Genomic DNA, 21,327 nt, shown 5'->3' with positions numbered 1-21,327 from the left:
GTATGTCTCTCAATCTAAAGCAAATATTTGAATATACAGTATAAAGGTAAGGTATGCTATTTTTTGATGCATGTTATCAGCAGCTATGTTGATCTGATATAATTTACTGTAATCGTAGATGAAGAGACCTTGCTGAGTTTCTGAGGTTTCTGATCTCTTGTATTGTTTGACATGGATCCTGTACAGGTTCTTCTAAATGTAATTATACTTTAGGGTTAAACAGACAAAATTAGATTAGAATTAGTAAGAATTATTATTATTATCTCATTCCTCTTTTTTAGAGGTCAGTTTATCCAAATCAGTTATTTTACTGGTTGACAATACACACATTCACACAAAATTTGCTTTAAACAATAATAATACCATCATTATCATCTTCATCATCGTTATGATCAGCTTCATTTATATAGACATTTTCATAAATTAAAATCCAGCTCAGTGTGTTTTAGAAAGAAACAAGTCAAATAAAACACAGCATAAAGGAAAATACATAAAATGCAATAAATCAAATGAAAATATAATAGAAATTAAGTGACCCAATGAATAAGTACGAAAAAAAAAGTATTTTACTTTAGGGCTTACAGTTTATGAAATATGGGCCAAAAATAAAATGTGCTATTAAAAATAGCCCCACCATTAGGCAGATGATCGGGCTTATCTCTCCTGGCTGAGTGGCAGGAGGAAGTACTACCAGCTGAGGAGGAGGAAGAGAAGGAGGGGGAGGAAGAGGACACAGGTGGTGATCTGTGGGGTCCAAGCACTGCTCATAAACAGTGCCCCTAGTGGCCAGTTATAGCCAAGTTCCATTAAACGATATAGAGATCATAGATGAAAATACTTTTGTGATGATTGCTCAGTGATTGCTCAATCATGTTACAGATGTTTGTGTTTCCACCTTATTAGATTTGATTGATATGTGGCAGCCAGTGGTTTTGATCATTATTTAAGTTCAACCCTAAGAGTAGACTGAAACCATGTATGTGAAAATCCTAGTAGTAGCAATTGTTTTTGGGGGTTTTGGAGAATATCTATTATGTTTGGGGAATTTAGCAGTATTTACTTTTGATGTTGGGTTTTGTACTTTTGTCACTGGGTTTGGGGCATTATGACTGATCCGTGCTGGTGCTTGGGGGATTTAGTATTGAAGTGGTATTGTTTTGTGTATTCAGGGTATTTTACATTGAGGGGGCATTTGTATTTGTGTTTGGGGAATTTCACATTGAGAGGGTGTTTATTTTTGTTTTGCAAGCACTGTAAAAGAAAAAAAAAAAAAAAAAGAAGGAAAAAGAAACAAAAGACAATTCACAATTGCTTTGCTAATTAAACTTTAATAACCGTTATCAAGACAATGCTAAATATGTAAGTAAATATGTAACTGAAATTGAAAAGAGAGAATTTAAAGATGAACATGAATAGATAAATAACAAAAAAGCCTAATCTGTTACAGAGTTAAACTACAATATCTCGCTTAGTATCTATTTATCTATCGAACACCAAGGTTTTAGATGTAAAAAAAAAAGACTGACGTAAGCACATTCAGTGATAAACTTGGAATGGAGTCTCATTAACAGCATTTCTAAAAACCTCTCCAGCAAATATGTACCAATTTATAAAAAACTAAATATTTTCCATCTTTAAAGTTAGTCTTTTTTAATAAAATATAGTAACAGATATACAGACCAACTGACACTAGTTGTTAAAACACCAATCGAATTTTCAGCTAATGCATAAAAATAATAAATTTTGAATAACCCCCATATTAAGAAAATATAAACCAATAGCTGTTTATGTTGAAAAAGCTTTTAAGAACATTTAGCAACATATTTACTGTAAACTAAAAAAAAAAAAGGTAAAAGTCTTAAGACTCTTTAGTACTTACACTAATCACGGTCACACGCCATCATGTATGCAACGTCACGAGGGGAACTTTAAATACTAAATCAAAGTTTAGCATACAAAGTGAAGTTAAAGGACATATGGTTTTGTTATCTGTGATCTTACAGCTGAAAATCTGTTTAATATACTGTACGTCATGCCCAAACATACAGTATTTGGACACCAGATCTTCACAACCATAAACTGTTGCTACAAAATTGGAAACATACTATTGCTTAGAATGTCTTTACTGTATATGCTATAGCATTACAGTTTCTTCTCTGGAAATAAACAGCATTGCATCCGTTTCATCATGCCAATGCAGTGAGGTATATAAAGAGATTTCCCAAGGTTGGTGGGGAAGAACTCAAGTGGCCCGAGTTCCCGACCTCAACCTTGAACCTGAACACCTTTGTTATGAACCGAAATGTTCACTAATGTTCTTGTGACTGAATAAACACAAATCTCCACAATCTCACTCCAAAATCTAGTGGAAAGCCATCTCAGAAGAGTGGAGCTTTTGGGTTTAAGGGTCAGACCCATGACCTGTATGTGTGAAAAGGTTTATATGAAGGTTGCGTCCATGATAGATAAAAACATTGTTCTCTGTAGAAATGCAAATAGGACATGAATTAACATAAGGAACACTGGAACACTGAAGACTTATGACATTCAAAACTGGAAAAAAAAATTATTTAATCCAGTAGCAGTGATTATGTAATCTCTTATTTATAGATATATAATATAGAGTACTTTAATTACAGATTAGAACAAAAAAGGATATAAAAAAAAAAAAAACGATGAAAAGAATGTAAAGCAAATTTTAAGAACAGTCATAAGTTTTTCACACCATTTAGGTCTATATAGGTATTTGGAAAGAAATATAAAGGAATGACAGATGACTCTTTAAAAGAGTAATTCATTGCTGTAGACTACATAGGATATTATATACGAACAGTTTCTAGGTCTAATATGAAAAAGTTAATTATTTTTATGGTTGGTGTCTATAGATTCTTTTGGTCTGCATATAAACTGACACACACACAAACACGCAAAGACCATTTCTACTCCGTTCAGAGCCGGTGGGGATTGGTCCATTTGTATGTTCCCGCATAACGGAAGCCCACCCTCTGGGCCAATTCGTCTGCCTCGGGAGGTCCACGGCTGCGGGTTAAGAACAACATGTATTAAGAACAGTAATAATATTTTATAAAATTAAACAATAACATTTCAAAGAGGCTTTCTGATTTTAAGCACTTCTTTCAATCAACTAAATCAGAAATCTCTAGAAGTGAACATTCAGAGTAAACCTGCACAAACATGCCTTTTGCTATAGTTTACATTATACATTTTACAAATATAGTTTACCTTCCATATTTATATTTAAGGGGAACGATCTTCTCTTTTTCTATCTGATGAAGGAGTGGAGTGAAGATCCTCCATGCTTCCCTCAATTCATCACTAAAAAAAACGTAGAGAAAAATAGTCAGTCATATATAGTGGTATTTTGCTGTAGTGGAAAACTAGCACATTAATTGATTAGATATTAAAAGCAAGAAGAATGGGAGTATGGGAAGAATGGGAAGTCTTACCTGCGCACAAAGTGCATCTGACTGCCACAGAAGACATCCAGAATCAGACGCTCATATGCATCTGGAAGCTTGACATCCTGAACCAAAAAGATCAGAATATGTGAAGATAACTGGACCTAATCTTCTTTTCTCTATAGTACCTAAAAATCCTGATGAAGTTGTCAGTTTAGTGAAATGTATTTGTTTCTTAAAGTAAAAATGTCAAAATTTATTACGGATTAAAAGATTTTGGTCAAAACCATTTCCTAAGCTACAACAGAAATAAACGATTTTTACTGATGGAGCAATCTTGGTTCCAGAATTCATCCGTTTTCATTGAGGGCTGGCAATGGGCCAGCAACAGAAGGCAAAGCTACAGTCACTAGTAGACTATGATAAAGTGCATGGATGCATTACAACTCCTTATAATTGGAAGAAACCTGAACTATGGAGAGATGGCTGGTGCTTGTATACATTATACTGTCATTGTGTACTACCAGTGAACCCATGGCAACTAGCAATAAACTAAAGCTAGGAAAGCCTACTAGCATCCAGCACTGGAATGGTAAAAGATCTGTTTACCTCTATACTGTATGTTGGTCTTTATATTTAAACCATCATGAACATATACACTTATGTAAGCTACCAACTGCCACCAAAAGCACTAATCCTCTCTGTTACTAAACTGAATGCCAGAAATATCCTTTAAATATTCTTTAATCGGAAAGGAATAAACTAAATAACAATTTCAGAGGTTTGACCTTGCTGTGCCCTTGATTGGATTAAATCTAAAATCTGATCAGATTCATCGGCTGGTTAGAATCACAATTCCATATACAATCAACCCCTTGGTCTTGAGATATGACACTAATGAAAATCCTGAGCAGAAACATGGACAGTCGCATACACAGACAAATGTACAGACTGATGTTAAAAACGGGCATTGTGGTCCTGAAAATAAACATCAACAACAGCTCTGTCAGACAATCAGGAAGGAAGCTATTGAAGAGAAACTCTTTTAGACATCTGACCTTGCTGTGACCTTGATCGCATTTCAATGAACATCAAAATGTAATCAGTTTACTGTATCTACTGGTCATATCTTTACAAGCCTTTATCATCTGTACATATACATTACAACACAGTAGAATTCTTTTCTTCACATGTCCCAACTGAGGAGGTTTGGGTCGGAGCGCAGGGGCAGCTATGATACAGCACCACTAGAGTAGGGAGGGTTAAGGGCCTTGCTCAAGGGCCCAACAGTGGCAGATTGGCAGTGCTGGGGTTTGAACGCTGATCCTCCGATCAATATATATATATATACACACATACATACATACATACATACATACATATACACACACATCTCAGATGAGACACACAGACAAATAAACAACTCAGAAGCAAAGGCATGAAAAAACAACAACAACAAAACAACTTGTTGCCAGGACAACTTCTCCTCTCTCACCTTGTATCTGCTACGGTAGGTCAGGTCCAGCTCTGTTTCCTCAGGGCTGAAATAGACTCCGGGCTTCTTGCTCATCATCTTCGCATAGATAGCCTCGTTGGGCTGGACACGCACCACCAGCTCGTTCCTATGGCACTGTGAATTGAAGATGTCTCCTGGTACATCCATAAACTGCAGCCTCACTTCTGCTTTCCGCTCATTCAGTGCCTTCCCACATCTCAGTATAAACGGAACACCTGGGAAAGGGAGAAGATTGCGACAGGAGATTTTTTTAAATTGTCCACAAAAGAGATTGGGAAAGAAAGAAATGGGATTTTTAAATACGTACAAAAACACTATAAAATATCAGAATCACAGTTAACACCTCTCTCTTCTTCTGGATCACTTACATCACATTCACAGGTTTCTGTGTATTACATGCTTGGAAGCTTAACATTACAATATTTTCAGCCCTTTTAGCAAATATAGGGCTGATGAAAAGATCCATCCTGTTTTCTTTGTTGGTTGTGCAAGACTAAAGATGGTACTCGAGTTAGCTGAGCGACTACGAGTAAATAAAATGGCATAAAACCATGACATAAAACTAGCATGTTCTGAATTGATGTCATGTTTGCAACCATAAAATGTTAGTCACTTTAAAAATCAGCACATATTACAAAAATGTGTCAGGCTACTACACTGACATTATTTTTACATCACACATGATTAAGTTTCTAGGTTTAGAACTGCTGCTTGCTAAATCTGAAGGAGGCGTTATGTACGTGTGTATGTATGTTTATGTTTGTATATTTTCCCGAGAAAGAACTGCAGACATCACTTACCATCCCAGCGTTCATTCCTGACATACAGTACAGCTGTAGCAAACGTAGCCTGTGTAGATCCTTTAGGAACAGTAGGGTCATCCAGGTAGCCCAACTTAGCATCGCCCTCTCCCTCTGAATCTCCTACATATTGGCCCAAAACCACATCTGAGAGAGAAACAGGAGCAATGCACTTCAGCACCTTCACCTGCAGAGGGATCCAGAGGGAACATGTGATCAGACAGACAGACAGAAAAGACGAGAAAAACTCCATGCTCCAATTCTCTATGGCTAGCCACTCTAATGCGTCTAGAAATGTTCCTTTTAGAACGAGGGATCAAAAGGTGTAGACACTGTTGTTGGGCAGATTCAAAATCAATTACTTATATAGTTTTCATCAAGAATGCTGGAATTAAAAACAGCTCATGAAATAATTTTGGTGTTACAGCATCGCTTTACTTTATAATTCTTCTGCTAAAAATTCAGGTAAATCTAAAATGAGCTTTTTAATTTATTTATCCCGATCGTCTCCAGTAACACACTTGACTACATACAGTACATTTTCATGTTGAGATCCAGGAGTCCAACATCCATACATCTCACCATTCTCACAAAAGAACAGCTCAGATGTTAGAAATAATCTCCTGTTGATGCATTTGAATTGAATTTCACTGCAAGAGCAACACCAAAGCCCTTTCAATGTTCACATTAGAAAGCTGACTGTATTGTGAGTAGCATTTCATGACTTGTGATGAACGCATCACTACCAGATGCAGTGGCACAATTCACCAGCAGATGTTGCTAATGTGAATCAGTGTCACAAACATGATGCACCACAAAGGATCAAACACTTTACTGGTCCCATCAATGAACTTTGGTTTTTCTCACAAGTCTTAAATTCAGACAGTATTACCAAAAAAAAAAAATTTAGCTAAAAATATATGGCATCAGGCTACAAATACGTTTTTGCAGATCAGTGGAGTAGTGGAGAGTTAATTAGATGGCAGGATCATTACCTTTTCATCTCTTACATCATCTGAACTGGTGGAAGCAGGTTTCTCCATAGCAACCAGACTCAGCATCTGCAGAAGGTGATTCTGCATGACATCGCTGGACACAGGTGAGAAGGAGACAGGAAGGGGAATCAAAACCTGCAAATTAGCAACTGCCAAATCGTGCAACTTAAAGAAGCAGAACATGTGTTGATCTGCTCCGATGCACCGATTTATCTTACCGGATGATGCCAAAATCATCAAAGTAGCCACCTCTACCCTGGGTTCCAAAGGGCTCTTTAAAGGTCAGAACCACACAGGCAACACTCTCTCGGTTCCATATGGGACCAAATATTCTATTTCCAAATCTGGAAAAATTCCATAAGTTCACATGAGTTCACATCTTGAGACACAAAGATACAAAACAGTGCAGAAGGTATAAGAAAAGGAAGCAGAAGAGACTTACCTTAGGACCATGAGGTTCTGCACCATCTCCTTGCCAAGATAATGGTCAATGCGGTAGATTTGGTCTTCGGTGAAGAGAGAGGAAAGATGATCGGACAATTCCTGAGAGCTCTGCAGGTCACGGCCAAACGGCTTTTCAACAATCACCCGGTTCCACCCCCTTTCAAGCCACAGAACATACGCTGTCATTCTCTAAAGTTCTCCTATAAAGCATCACAACTTGCAAACAGCCTTGCTCATTTCTAAATGCATGTAGAAGCAAAGCAAATAAAAGCTCACTTTGAGCTCAGACACTGGTGTCGGATGTTCTTGGTGACATCGTGGTAAATGCTGGGTGGCAAGGCCAGGTAGAAGAGACGGTTGGCTTCTGCACCCCCAGGCAGAGACAACAGATGACTATGCAGGTTGGAGAAGGCACCTTCATCATTATACTTACCACTTATGTAGGAGTTACGGCTAAAGAAGGCAGAGAGACGGTCTGCCTCAGTGTCTGCCACCTGAGGAAGGGGATTCAGAGGAACCTTAGTGTACACACACACAGACACACATCTCACACACACTCACATCTCACACACACACACTCACATCTACCTTCATGTGGGGCAAGCAGGCTCTCCGAATGGCATCTACAGTAAGGTCAGAGCGGGCAAAGCCAACAAAGAAGGTCTGTTCAGGAAGAAGACCATCCCTGAATAACCACCTGAGAAAGAGGACACTATAATGTACAACATTTCGGTGTTTGTTCAGTGACAGTCACATTCATGACAAATTCATTATTTTAGTTGTATACAAAATATAATTAGTGTTTCATTTGAGAGTATTTACATCCAAATTGTTTAAACGCTGAGGAAATTAAGCTAGAGTTTAGAGTTAAGGTTTGTGCTTTAAAATCCCAGGAGACCCAAAACCCAAACCAGCCTCATCTGGCAGAAACAATAGATTAATAGATTAGTAAACAATAGATTAATTTTGTGCTAAAGTAGCTTCGTGATAACTTCCTGTGCACCGAATCTTCTTCTTGCTTGTGTTAGTGAACCTGGTCAAACTGCTCGTACGTAATACTGATACTGTAGATTGTCAAAGGGCAACACATTCATACGCAAATTACAGCACAACCTTCTTACCAAAGCGTCGGATAAATCTTCTTTTTGGCCAGATCTCCCTAGAAAAACACAACAACAAAAAAAACAAGAGATTAAAATCTACATATTTATGAACATACAGCATGCAGTGGTGTAAATAATCAGTGCTATAAGAGTAGAGGTTATGTAATGTGATGTAAAAGTGGGATGATTTTGAAGTGTAAACGTAGGATTTTGCTTGGACTAAAATTCTGGAAAGAAAATGATCCGTGTTAGTAATTTACTTTAACAACTTAAAACTAGGTGGAAATATTTCTGTTTCTATTTCGTTGCCTGCAAAGGTCATGTTGGGTAAGGAGACGGTTTAAAAAAACAAGCAGCATTGTATGCTGTCAGTTTGACTGACACACATCTAAATCCTTGCTGCGTAAAAGCCGTTTTCTCATGATATGTTTGAATAGTTGCGTGTTATAGTGAAAGAGGCATAAGCTTAATCCAAGAACAATACATAGGATCAGTTTAAACAACATTCACACACCCCTACATTCCTGTTCCTGTATTATCCTGTTTTATCTAATTTTTCTTATACATTAGCTTCATATCTGTAACTACCACACTGAATAACACGTACATCTGCACTTTAGTCCATGTGTAGTCCAGACATTTTCCTGTCAACAAACTTTTACATCCTTTATATTACAGTTTTAAAGTTTTCTACTTCTACAAAATGAAATACTGTTTTAATTCTGTCACTGGACATTCGTGTTAAAAAACAAAAAAAAAAAACACTGAAGTGCATATCATACCGTGTATAGTACAGTGTATATGACCAATAAAATTAGAATTGAATTTTTATTTGAATGTGTTAGTCAGGCAAATCTGATCAACTCAGAAGAGGTTGAACAAATAACTTGTGACCTTCAATCATGTAGAAATTTACAGTTGACTGTCATTCATCTACAAAAAAAATAAAGAAAAAATCAGCCTTCCAAAACCTCCCCTAGCCTTGCAAACATTTATACACACACACTTAGAAAAAGCCTGAAAAATGACACCCAGTGTTTGCACTTCTGCTCACTTTGAACAAAGACTAATCAGTGCAGGATCATACAGATGTACTGATGTAGTCCAGTTATTAAATGCAGATCTGTCAGACAAGATATGGCTGGAAGTTCCTCATAGGTAATAATAACTTGGCCTTAATCTGAAGTTAGACAATCTGTTGCCTTATTGCAATAGACGAAGCAACATATGAACTTCTGTTTTCTTCATGAAAAAAAATTCCTTGGCAAGTCGTACGGTTTCTATCGTGATGGTTAAGTCAATTAAATGCTCCTTCAAGAACAAATAGGAGCTGAAATAGTAAAAATCCAGTGCAGTGTTAACAATAGTAACCGACAAAATATCCTGACATTTAAAAGACTTTATAATCCTAAACAAAAGTTCTAAACTACACGGTGTACTGTGCCGAGTCAGAAGTGAGCAACTCTGTCATGATACGTAGTACAGAAGCACAGTTACAGAAGTAAACTGTCAGTAATCATGCAATCAGTCATGTCCTGTTTTTCAGAAGTTACTTAACAAAGACTGCTTAACAGTCTCGCTCTGGTGTGCTTCACTTCATGTATTAAAATCCACATGAAGACAGAAATGCTGAACATTGAAAATATGTTGCTGTTTTGTTTTTTTCTGTGTGAAATATTGAGGTTGAAGGAAGGAAAAAGAAACGAGTGGTGAAATAATTGAGTGAATGCACTGTGAAACGAGGAAGTGCCTCAGCAAATAGCAAAAACCTGCAATGAGATAAGAGTAAATACACGAATACATATTGATTTATACGGTACAGTCAGGTGGAGCTAAAGTAATACATACAAGGATACATGCATAGGAAAGTAGCTGATCTAATGAACGTTGGATTGATTCCAATGTATTAAGATTTTGTAGAAAGACAAAAATAACAATCCAGACAAATATAGCATGTCAATTTCAATTTAAAAAAAAATCATTTGAGTCAATCAATACGAGTTTCTTTTTGCTGACATTTTACTGTGTGTTGCAACTCAAGCACACCACACACACACACACACACACACAAAAAGCAATACCTAGACAAGACCATCCCACAAATCGCAGTGCAAAACCAAAGCAAGAGAATGATGAATGTTGCCAAAAGTAAAGTAAAGGTACAGTAAATTTGAGGAGATTTGAAGAGCTCTGAATAACTGAGGACTATTTAGAAGGCTCGCTAGAAAGAAAATCAAGCCTTAAGAAGAGCCGTATGAAGGCACTAGAGTGACTCTTTGAGGAGGGTTTTTGGTGTGAGGAGACCAAGATCGAGATACTGTATCCTGGGTAAAGATAATGCAGGTCATACCTCATGTGTTTTATCCTCAGAACCTGGGCTTATTGTTAAAATTGGAAGAAGAATGGATGGAGCAAAAAACCGAGGGATAGAAAAAGGGAACCCTGGGTTCTGCCAGTTGCTACTTCTGGTTGGAGAAGAACTTTGTGGCCATTAAGTAATCATATTTTTTTGTTTTTTAAAGCCAAATATGAAAACAGACGTAAAACAAATAATTAGGAAAACAATACCCAACATAGTTTATATGTTACCCAATTTTTTAAAGTTATTAGGCATCTACTAACAAATAATTTGTACTGACAAATTAGGCAGATGTAATGAAATACAGGTACTCTTTACTCAAAATAGTGGGTTAGATTTAAACAAAGTGAATGCAAAACGCTTCAGTCTTTTTTCATGTGAGCAAAATCGATTATATTTTTTCACTGTATCTCCTGATACAGCAGTATTCCAGCCTCAGATAATAAGACCTCCTGTGTTTAAAACTGTCCCTGACAGACAAAGCTCTTCGTGTAGCAAACGTTCTTACCCAAACCGGATTTTGTAAGCAGCTGACCCATTTCACGCATCTCTCCATCTGTGGTAATCCGACTACTACTGGGCTGGCCTACATACCTGTACAGTCCTGGCATAAAGCTATCAGTACAGAATATTGTGAAAGCTGTATGGCCTTGCACAAAGTCAACAGTCTGGTCACCAGTTTCAAGGTCTGCTGAAGATCCTGTATCTTGAAGCCATTATTCCAAATGAGTTTTAAATGACTCGTCTGGCTCTGGCCTGGTGGTTATGGTAATTGTTTTTCTTCAGCTTGAGATATGCATGTATGCCCATCTATCTATATTTCTATATGATTCTATATTAAATGGCTTAGGGGAGGACATCAGATGGAAGCGATCTGACATATATCAGATTCTGAAGACGTATCTGGCAACTGTCACCTTGAAATCCTCCAATAATCTAATCAATGCAAAAGGTATACAGTATTTCTCTCCTCTAACAGAAACGGCATGTTTTGTGTCATCGTTTCTAGGGACCACACATCCACAATCCGCTTTGACAAGACTTTTACAGTAACACTACCGGAGTGATCTGATTTGTGACACAGGTAAAGCACTGAAAAGATTTAAGAGAGATTGTATCACATGTTCCCAGGCTATAACAACACAACCACACTGTCACCTTGTCTCTTCCTTGTCGCTTAGGCTACACTCGAATTTCTTGAGTTTCTTGAGAACAGGTACACGTTGATCCAAAAGTCAACTTTAAAAAAAAATAAAAAATAAAAAAAAAAATTTTAAAAAAAAGAAAAGAAGAAGAGGAATGAACATAAGAAAAGCAGAACTGATTCACCAGCTAAGAGTATCACAGCCAGGTTTTAGTTCTGAAAGAGATTTGTCCAGACAGAAAGGATAGAATTCTTTCAGTTGCTGTTTATTTAGGCATTAAGTCACGTGTGTCTGGGCAGAATGCCACACCTTAGACCGATCACTGCTACGGTTACATAGTTACCTGACCTTCCTTCTTCCTTGCATGATAAAGTGCTGACTGAGAATGATGCTGCAAAAAGCGAGCTCAATAGCACCAGACCTATTAAAGACAAGCCCTCTTTACCCTCTAGGGTAAACATTCATTTTACTGTACATACATTTTACTGCTTACAGGGAGGGAAAAAAATAATCACACACCTTTATTCAAATATTCAGTGTTCACTTTCATAATTATGGGATTTTCCTCTTTTTGTGTTCATAATTGAAACAAGGCATATTTACATACGTTAACTAGAGAAAGAGCAAACATCTACCTCATCCTGTCCAAAAAGGTCTTTTGTATTGTTTAACCAATCAGCAGCCTGTTGTCATAATACATGACCAATGAGCATTCGGTTCCATGACGAGTCTCCAGCTGAACCTCCCACTGTGTTACTCAACCCTTCTGTTCTGTTAATCAGATTTCCTCATTCAAGTCTTTCTTTTCACTTATTGCATAACTGGACCTCTACTTCCCTCTAAATGACAAAAAATTCTGTATAAAAAGAGTACAAAAAAAATAAAATAAGAGCAAGTAGCTGGTCTAAGGTGTGGATATGAACTGAGGAAATGATCTGAGGTACTTTAGGAACACATTAAGCTCTCTGTTTAAATATTATTCTAAAACTGCATTTAGAATATCCATGATAGAAAGTTTTCGTTCAAAAGAATCAAACTTACTGATGCACCCATAATGATGAAGATATGGACATCAGACTGATGAAATTCTTTATCCTCGTGAAGCTCTTTTCTCAGCTCCCCGAACACCTCTGAGCGAGACAGGGGCTGGTTGTTCATCTTCTCTGCAAAAGGCATTTGGACAATTGGACATCTTTCATTCTGACATCTTCTGTGATCTCTGGGCTTCATACATTAACATCACATACTTTTTCAGCTGTGAGAACTTTTGCATGCATAAAAAAGCAGCCTTGTTCAATGAAGGCAAACAGGTAGAAGACAAACAGCTAAGAAGGAGAGTCATGGAAAACTGCCCAAATTTGTGCAAAAAGCAAAAGATCATAATCATAATCAAGAACAACACCATTTTTAATCACATCACCAAAGACTTTCAGATGCTTCCTTACCCATGATTTTTGCTAGTTTTGCAACTTCTGTTAAGGTAAAAACACACAAACACACACAATAATAACCACTTGAGCTTATTTTATACAAACCATATAAAACAATGAGACTTTTCATACACAAACATTCTGGGATGCTACAATTGCAGCCCTGTATTTAAAATAGATGGATTTTTTAAGACTATATGAATAAAAAAATATATAATCATCTACTTACATGCACACGGTCACGGATTAGAACTCGACGATTATACAAATGGGAAAAGAAACAGAACTAATGAAGCCCCAGCTACTGTCAGCCGAACATATAAACAATAAAACCCGGAAGTCAAGCTCCAGCACCATACATCCCTGAGCCAATGAAATGATTTGTGGGCGTGGCCACTCTCGAACTCGCCCTGTCCTGGGGTCAGTGCTGCCAATTTAAAGGTATGTTTGTATTTCCCAACTGCTTTTAAGTCTTGTACTGTTTGACTTAAAAGAATAAAGACATCCTCTATAGAGACATTACGAACAAAACAATTGGAAAGAAAATAGACAAGATCTTTGATGTCTCATAGGGGTGTTAGCTAGCATAGTTAGCTTGTGCTGCTAACAGATAATTCGGTTAACCTGCATCAAACAACCCAGTCTTAACTTTTCCTAAGTTTATATATATATACACACATATACACACATACACACATTAACATACACATATGTACATATATACACATACACACATATACATACACACACATACATATACACACATACATATATACATATACACACATACACACATATACATACACACACATACATATACACACATACATATATACATATACACACATACATATACACACTACATATACACACATACATATATACATATACACACTACATATACACACATACATATATACATATACACACATACATATACACGCATACACACATTGACATACACATATATACACATACACACATATACATACACACACATACATATACACACATACATATACACACTACATATATACACATACACACATATACATACACACACATACATATACACACTACATATATACACATACACACATATACACACTACATATATACATATACACACATACATATATACATATACACACATACATATACACACATACATATATACACATACACACATACATATACACACTACATATATACACATACACACATATACATACACACACATACATATACACACATACACACATTAACATACACATATGTACATATATACACATACACACATATACATACACACACATACATATACACACATACATATATACATATACACACATACATATACACACTACATATACACACATACATATATACATATACACACATACATATACACACTACATATACACACATACATATATACATATACACACATACATATACACGCATACACACATTGACATACACATATATACATATATACACATACACACATATACATACACACACATACATATACACACATACATATACACACTACATATATACACATACACACATATACATACACACACATACATATACACACTACATATATACACATACACACATATACACACTACATATATACATATACACACATACATATATACATATACACACACATATACACACATACACACATACATATACACACTACATATATACACATACACACATATACATACACACACATACATATACACACATACATATATACATATACACACATACATATACACACTACATATATACACATACACACATATACACACATACATATATACATATACACACATACATATACACACATACATATATACACATACACACATACATATACTGTATATGCACATATACACATACATGTAATATATATATATATTACAGTTAAAAGCAAACAATTGTAAATCAATGTATTACATCGTATGTGTAGATTACATTAACCATAAGTTTTCATGTATTTATAAATAATAGTAATATAAAATACTAGGTAAATTTATCTCAAAAATAAATCTGTAGAGAAACTTTTTTCATTTTTTTTGTTGGGAGGCGCATGAGGTGAATTTTAGCAGAAGATATATTTTATGAGTAAAGTTTTAATAACATTTAAGCAGTTTTGCTACATTTTATGCTACAGTAGATTAGTGAATTAATAAACATCATACATGCAAAAATGTCTATCTGTATGCGCTTTAATGAGATTTTTATATTTTTGTGCCATGCTAATAGCTAGACTAGCAAAAGTGGTTCCGCCTGCGTTTATTACAGCAAAGCTGCACATATTTGAGTGTAAAGTTTGCATGCACGTGCCAAGATTACTTAAAAAAAATAACTTAAAAAAAATGTAATTAATATTGATTCACTGTTACTTCACTACATCAAGTAGCAAAAGCAGTCAGGAATTATAAGCTGAAATTTTAATACTGAAAGGAAAAATCGATGATTGTTTTTCTCTGTAATCTCTATCCTTATTCCATGTACAAATGAGAGGGGATAAACTCATATACTGTAAATCACATCATAATTTATGCTGTGGGAACAAAAGGTTGCCTCCCAGAACACAGTTATTAATAAAACTGGATATAGTGGGTTTTTAAACACATTCTATGTTGTTACTCTATCCATCTGCCTACCTGATGTTTTAAATCATTCTTAACCACTTACCTAATGTTAGTTTAGAAGATCAGTAGCTTAATGGAAGAATTATGTTAAAAAGAAATAACAGGCTTAAGTATAGTAGTACTATTTTAGATTTCAACCAAATTTTCCCTAAATGCACAGATTCCTTATATTTTTGCCCCACTCCAGAATTTCTACTCCTATTTTTTAAATAAACCTTTTAGAAATAGTCGTACAGTAAAAACACTTAGTCTAGGACTAAGTAGAACAGCTGCACATACTGTAAAGCTGCACATCTACCATGTGGTAGCCGAGCGGTTAAGGTGTTGAGCTACCAATGGGAACGTTATGAGTTCGACTCCCAGGTCCACCTAGCTGCCACCACTGGGGCCCTAAACAAGGCCCTTAACCCTCAACTGCTCAGCTGTACAAATGAGAAATGTAAATCCTTCTGCATAAGGATGTCTGCCTAATGCCGTAAGCGTTAGTATACCTACCAGGATGTTTTTGGAATGTGGAATGATGCTCTTGGAAGAGGAGAATAAGTTATAATGCACGCACGCATGCACACACACACGCACACACCAGGGCTCAGCTCCAGGAACAAGGTTTTGAACCTGTGAAGTGTGTGTATTGTCAGCATTCACTGCAATCCTCAACAGGAAAAGCAATTATTGGATATGAACGAATCAATGAATGAACGAACAAAAGAATAAGCTTGACAAACAAAACATTGGTCTGTCGAAGAGCTGTAAAAGAAAAATAGACGCTTACACTACATGATTAACATAAACACATACACGCATGTCAATGCCATTGCAGTATTGAGAATAATCTAGTATCAGCTAGCATGCGGTGGCACTGCAGTGGTCCCAGATTTGTTCGGCGTGGCAACTAATAATCTCAAACTGTATACCTATATGGCAAATTTCAATGATTGTATAGTTGCATGCGATTGGTGACCAATTTATTTGAATTCTAAGCAGTTCCACTTTAAATCCAATAATTATTCCCTGTCAAGAATGATCAGATTTAAGACTTTGTGAACAATTAAAACTATATGATCATTATTAATGTTACTAAAGTGAATTGGGATCTTTATTTTTACTTTACATAATTTTCAATCCAACGCTATGAAATGCAAATGTTTCAAGAATGTTTGTTAAAAAATGTATGATAATAATAATAAATATATAATATATATTAAAAAAGGACCATTTTAAATCATTATATATACAGTCATATACCCAGCAATATAATAATATATTTTGTGAAATAATCAGAAATAAAGGCAACAGACAGTCTATTTAATAAGTTTAATTAAATGGTCATTTAGCTCTGCATTGAAATTAATGGATTTGCAAAAAACAAACCAAAAAAAAAAAAAAAAAAAAAAACCTTAATCCAGTCCGTCAGAACAGTCTCCTAAAGGGCACTAAGATTAAAGTTCAGTTCTCGGACTAATTCAGTTTGCAGTTTGCCTGAACAGATTAAACCAGAATTAGCAGCTGACAGTAAAGAGTCCACAGAATAAAACCACATCTCTCAGATTAAACTGTACAAATGGATTTGCATGTGTTCATAATTCCAGGAAGTTTTCAATAGTTTCTGGTGTTAAAGGTCACATGACCATGACACATGGACATTAACATTGAACTGCATGTAAACGGTAAAGCAATATAAAGCTGGTAGACTAAAATCATTCCTTAAATATTGCCATTTCTATTAACAATGAGGGGAAAGTAATGTTTTTCTTAACAATACTGCCATCATGATGGAATGGGTAATATGTGCACACACACTAACTAAAATTTCAGAAGCACACAGAAATGAAAAAGACAGAACGTGCAACTTAATTGTATATTTCTGAGACAAACTGTGTAAAATAGTTCCTTTTTTTTTTTGTTTTTAAATAATTCTTCTTTTTAAGCCAGTGATGAGATTTTCCCATCGACTACGAGAGATCAGTCAAGTTAAGGGGGTCGTGATGACGTGTCCGGTTGATTATACAGTAACACCCAGTGAGACACTACGGTAACCTACACACATGAAGACTTTCCGATTTTCACCAGTCCACAGTCCCTTTGATACCAGTACAAAGTATAAGTACAGCAATACAATTAAAAGAATAAAACATACATACAAAAGTAAAATTTCCACAGGTTTCATAAGGCATGGAGTTTATCTTGAAACGTTCCTTTCACCTTTAGTGTACATTAGTTCACTGTATATAAATTTCAAGATAGAAATCCAGTATGTTCGAATCGACTTGTGCTTCCTATGAGGATACTTTAAAAGCTATTTATCATACTGGTTATCAATGCTGTGCATTACTGTTGGCAATGTGAGTTATAAAATGTATTCTCGTGCACTCAAACAGAGGTTTGGATGTAAACCTTTCACTTTCCACTTTAAAACAACTAGTAGTACTGAGTAAAAGACAAAAATATATATGAACAAAGCAGATTCTGCATGTCAAACTAGCACAGTCAACGACGCTGGTGATCCTGATGCTGCTAATACTCAACGTTGTCTGTGTGATGTTTTGTCCAACAGGGGAGAAATAGTGCTTGAAGTTCAGAATGAGCACCGATGTGGGGTTTCAGAAGCCCTATTGAATCAGGACAGTGTTTTGCCCTCATGAATGATGCATAATATGATCCCAGACTGCACCAAACCAGAGAGTTTTCTCCCCAGATGGACAAAATATGTTGCAAGACATCTTTAAATTGGTTTGCACTTCTAGAATTAAAAATTAAGGACATCCTCCTCCACAAAAAAGGCTCAAAAGGAGGAGGAATAAAGTGCAAGGACAAGTTTTCTATGTAAGTCCCACAAGTCTTCTGTCTGGTCTCAAACCAGAGCGTAGAGTCTTTAGGGTTGGTGATACTAACTGCCCTACTGGAGAGGCAACTGCAAGCAGTCAATAATCTGCAACTTTTTTTTTTTTTTGCCTTCGTGCTTTTCAAAATGGCTGTTGGCACAGTTGCGAGTTAAAAGACATGTTAACCTGTTAGTCTAGCACAAGGAGAAAAGAAGCACCTCCTGCAAGCGATGCAGCCTGTCTGATGCCGCATCTCATGTTATCGTGAGGCACGGAGAGGGTTAGCTGATGGCCCCCTGCTTGGGAAAGACTGGCGTTCTTCTGATATTTATTTCTGATCCCATGAAGAAGCTCCCGTCAGCTCACATGTTGTAGGCTACGTAGATGGGGTCCAGCTGGTCAGCCAGGAAGGAGTCTCGCAGGTGCATGCGCTGTTTCTCCCCCCGAGAGTTGATGGGGATGACTCCAGGGTCCACAACAACCACCACTCCCACGACCAGGTGGTGCTCCTCCAGAACCACTCCAGTGATGAGAGGCACCAGATCCAGAGCTTCCTGCTCAGAGCCACTCAACTCAGCCACCACCACCAGCAGGTTGGTCCAAGTGAACACGGCACTGTGGGGAAAGAAGCCCAATAACAGTCAAAGTCTAATCACTCAACAATGACTTATCATCATCATCATCTACAGTACAGTCCATGGGTATGGTTCATTTCTAATAATTCCACATTTTTATCCCAGAATTCCTAATGCATTTGTATAAAATATACAGTATCGAGTGTGCACGTGTGTACAGGGTTGACAGCATTACCATCATACAGTACTCCAGCAGTATTTAATATCAACACAAACCTTAGTTTTGAGTCTATTTTAGTTTTGAGTATTTTTAAGGTGAAAATAGAATGATGAGCAAAAAAACAATGAAATTCAAATTAGCATTTAAATAAAATTCACGTCTTTAGATAAATCCTTACAGATAAAAAAAATGGAATAAGAGTTATTCCATTATTCCATTGGTGCTTGGCCCCTAAATATATAAGATATTTATTAACAAACGTTCTACAAGTCAAAGGAAGAAAAAAAAAAAAATTAAAATATATGTTTATGTCCACTGCATGAAGCTTAATCAAAATTGTTAATAATAAAGTGTTTAAAACTGTTTGACTGGCAGTGGATGACAGCAACATCCTGCACTCTTACCTCTCTGCAATGCTGCGATGTGCCCGTGATATTGATGTCTCGATATCAATGGGGTGATAGCGCAGACCGCGCAGCTCTAACGTCTCATCCAGTGAGCCGACCACAAACAGTGCATCGTGACGATCTAAAACAACACATTTTTGGAACAGATTCCAACTCAGAAATGTTGCATAGTGTGGACAGTACAGCATCTCTAGGCTTTTTTAAAAGTCTGACCTCCGGTAGCATCCAGTAGCTCGGTCCTCCTGATGAAGCCAAGATATCCGGTCCTGGCCCACAGTGTCTGGGTCTCACCAAAGCTCAAGTGTGTGTTGAAGTGATCAGCCTGCAGGTTCTCCTCTCCATAAATGGTGTAGTAGCCACTGGCATTGTGAGGGCTATTCACCCAGATCTGTCACACAGCAGTCAGAAAATAAAATGAACAAATCTGCATGAAAAACAAATACTAAATATATACTGTTTCTTGTTGTTACAGTTATTATTAAACCATTGCTACAACACTTGCCTTGTTCTATTTCTTTAACCTTATTTTCTACCAAGACTAGAGATTATTTGCAGTATTTGTGTTTGAGTGCGTGTGTGTGTGTGAGAGAGAGACACGTTACCTCGCCAAGATGTGAGTCTCCAAGTGGTCCCTTAGTTTCTGGGTTCACAATAATTACTCGTACTCCTGGAAGAATCTGATCACGCACACACAACACAAACTTACATGTCATTCTGGTTTATTAATATTCTCTCACAAGCAGCTGTTAGAAAACAAACAAATATGCTTACAGTTCCTGATTCCATGAGGGGCAAACTCTGAGGAGCTCCTCTCTCCACCAGTCTCACCCTGCAACACACACACAAAGTTTATCATACAAATATCCCTGGAGATTAGAGAGTGACATCACTCAGCTGAGGCGGATCATCCTTACCGGTCATGGCGGAGGGATTTCATGTCTACGTAAACAGTGGAAGGATCTGGACCAGCCGTTCCCTATTCGAAATAAAAGAATGAAATAGACCGTACAATATTAACCTTAATTTCATTATCTAAATAAATATTTCAATTGATATCAAAATATACATAATAAAGTGCAATATTTTCTTAGTGAGTGAGTGAGTGTGAATGAGGTGAATATTATTTAAACAGTATATAAATATTAAATAAATAAATTTGGTAACTACTGAACTCAGTTGTTGCCTTGTGTGTGTGAATGTGTGTGTGCAGTAGCTGACCTGCAGGCCAATGGCCAGGTTGACTCGGGAGCCGAATGCAGTGCTTACAGCACGTGGTGAAAGTCCCAGGTCTTTGAACAGCTTGGAGAAGGACTGCGTGAGTGTCAGCCGTGGCCTTTCCTCCGCCACCACAACACAGCTCCTTACACATGACAGATTCACACCCCGTGTCTGCAATCCAAAACTACTATCAGTC

The 21,327-nt window shown here is 36.7% G+C and overlaps 2 protein-coding genes across 2 annotated transcripts in view; both read right to left on the bottom strand.

The window, feature by feature from the left end:
• Positions 1–1,308: 1,308 nt before the first annotated feature.
• Positions 1,309–13,544, bottom strand: LOC132862219 (glucose-6-phosphate 1-dehydrogenase). The gene is made up of 14 exons (XM_060894144.1): positions 13,441–13,544; positions 13,227–13,253; positions 12,823–12,944; positions 8,296–8,333; positions 7,763–7,871; positions 7,451–7,668; positions 7,173–7,331; positions 6,949–7,074; positions 6,731–6,824; positions 5,736–5,922; positions 4,915–5,150; positions 3,468–3,544; positions 3,244–3,336; positions 1,309–3,039 (listed from the first exon to the last, which is right to left on the bottom strand). Exons 2-14 carry the CDS (start codon positions 13,228–13,230, stop codon positions 2,949–2,951), a joined length of 1,554 nt encoding a protein of 517 aa, XP_060750127.1. The 5' UTR covers positions 13,231–13,253; positions 13,441–13,544; the 3' UTR covers positions 1,309–2,948.
• Positions 13,545–17,754: 4,210 nt separating this feature from the next.
• dip2ba (disco-interacting protein 2 homolog Ba) overlaps positions 17,755–21,327 on the bottom strand; it is a 55,649-nt gene continuing 52,076 nt past the window's right edge. Inside the window, exons 32-38 of the mRNA XM_060894991.1 lie at positions 21,132–21,302; positions 20,828–20,889; positions 20,685–20,742; positions 20,516–20,590; positions 20,127–20,301; positions 19,911–20,034; positions 17,755–19,326 (exon numbers count right to left, since the gene is read on the bottom strand). Coding sequence (XP_060750974.1) covers positions 19,074–19,326; positions 19,911–20,034; positions 20,127–20,301; positions 20,516–20,590; positions 20,685–20,742; positions 20,828–20,889; positions 21,132–21,302 — 918 coding nt within the window. The 3' untranslated portion in view covers positions 17,755–19,073. The remainder of the gene's footprint in view (positions 19,327–19,910; positions 20,035–20,126; positions 20,302–20,515; positions 20,591–20,684; positions 20,743–20,827; positions 20,890–21,131; positions 21,303–21,327) is intronic.

This window comes from Tachysurus vachellii, chromosome 19 (genome assembly GCF_030014155.1).
Source record: "Tachysurus vachellii isolate PV-2020 chromosome 19, HZAU_Pvac_v1, whole genome shotgun sequence".
In the NCBI taxonomy this organism is placed as follows: Eukaryota; Metazoa; Chordata; class Actinopteri; order Siluriformes; family Bagridae; genus Tachysurus; species Tachysurus vachellii.
Note: the sequence above shows the minus strand (reverse complement) of the source record. Positions and strands in the feature narration are given on the sequence as shown.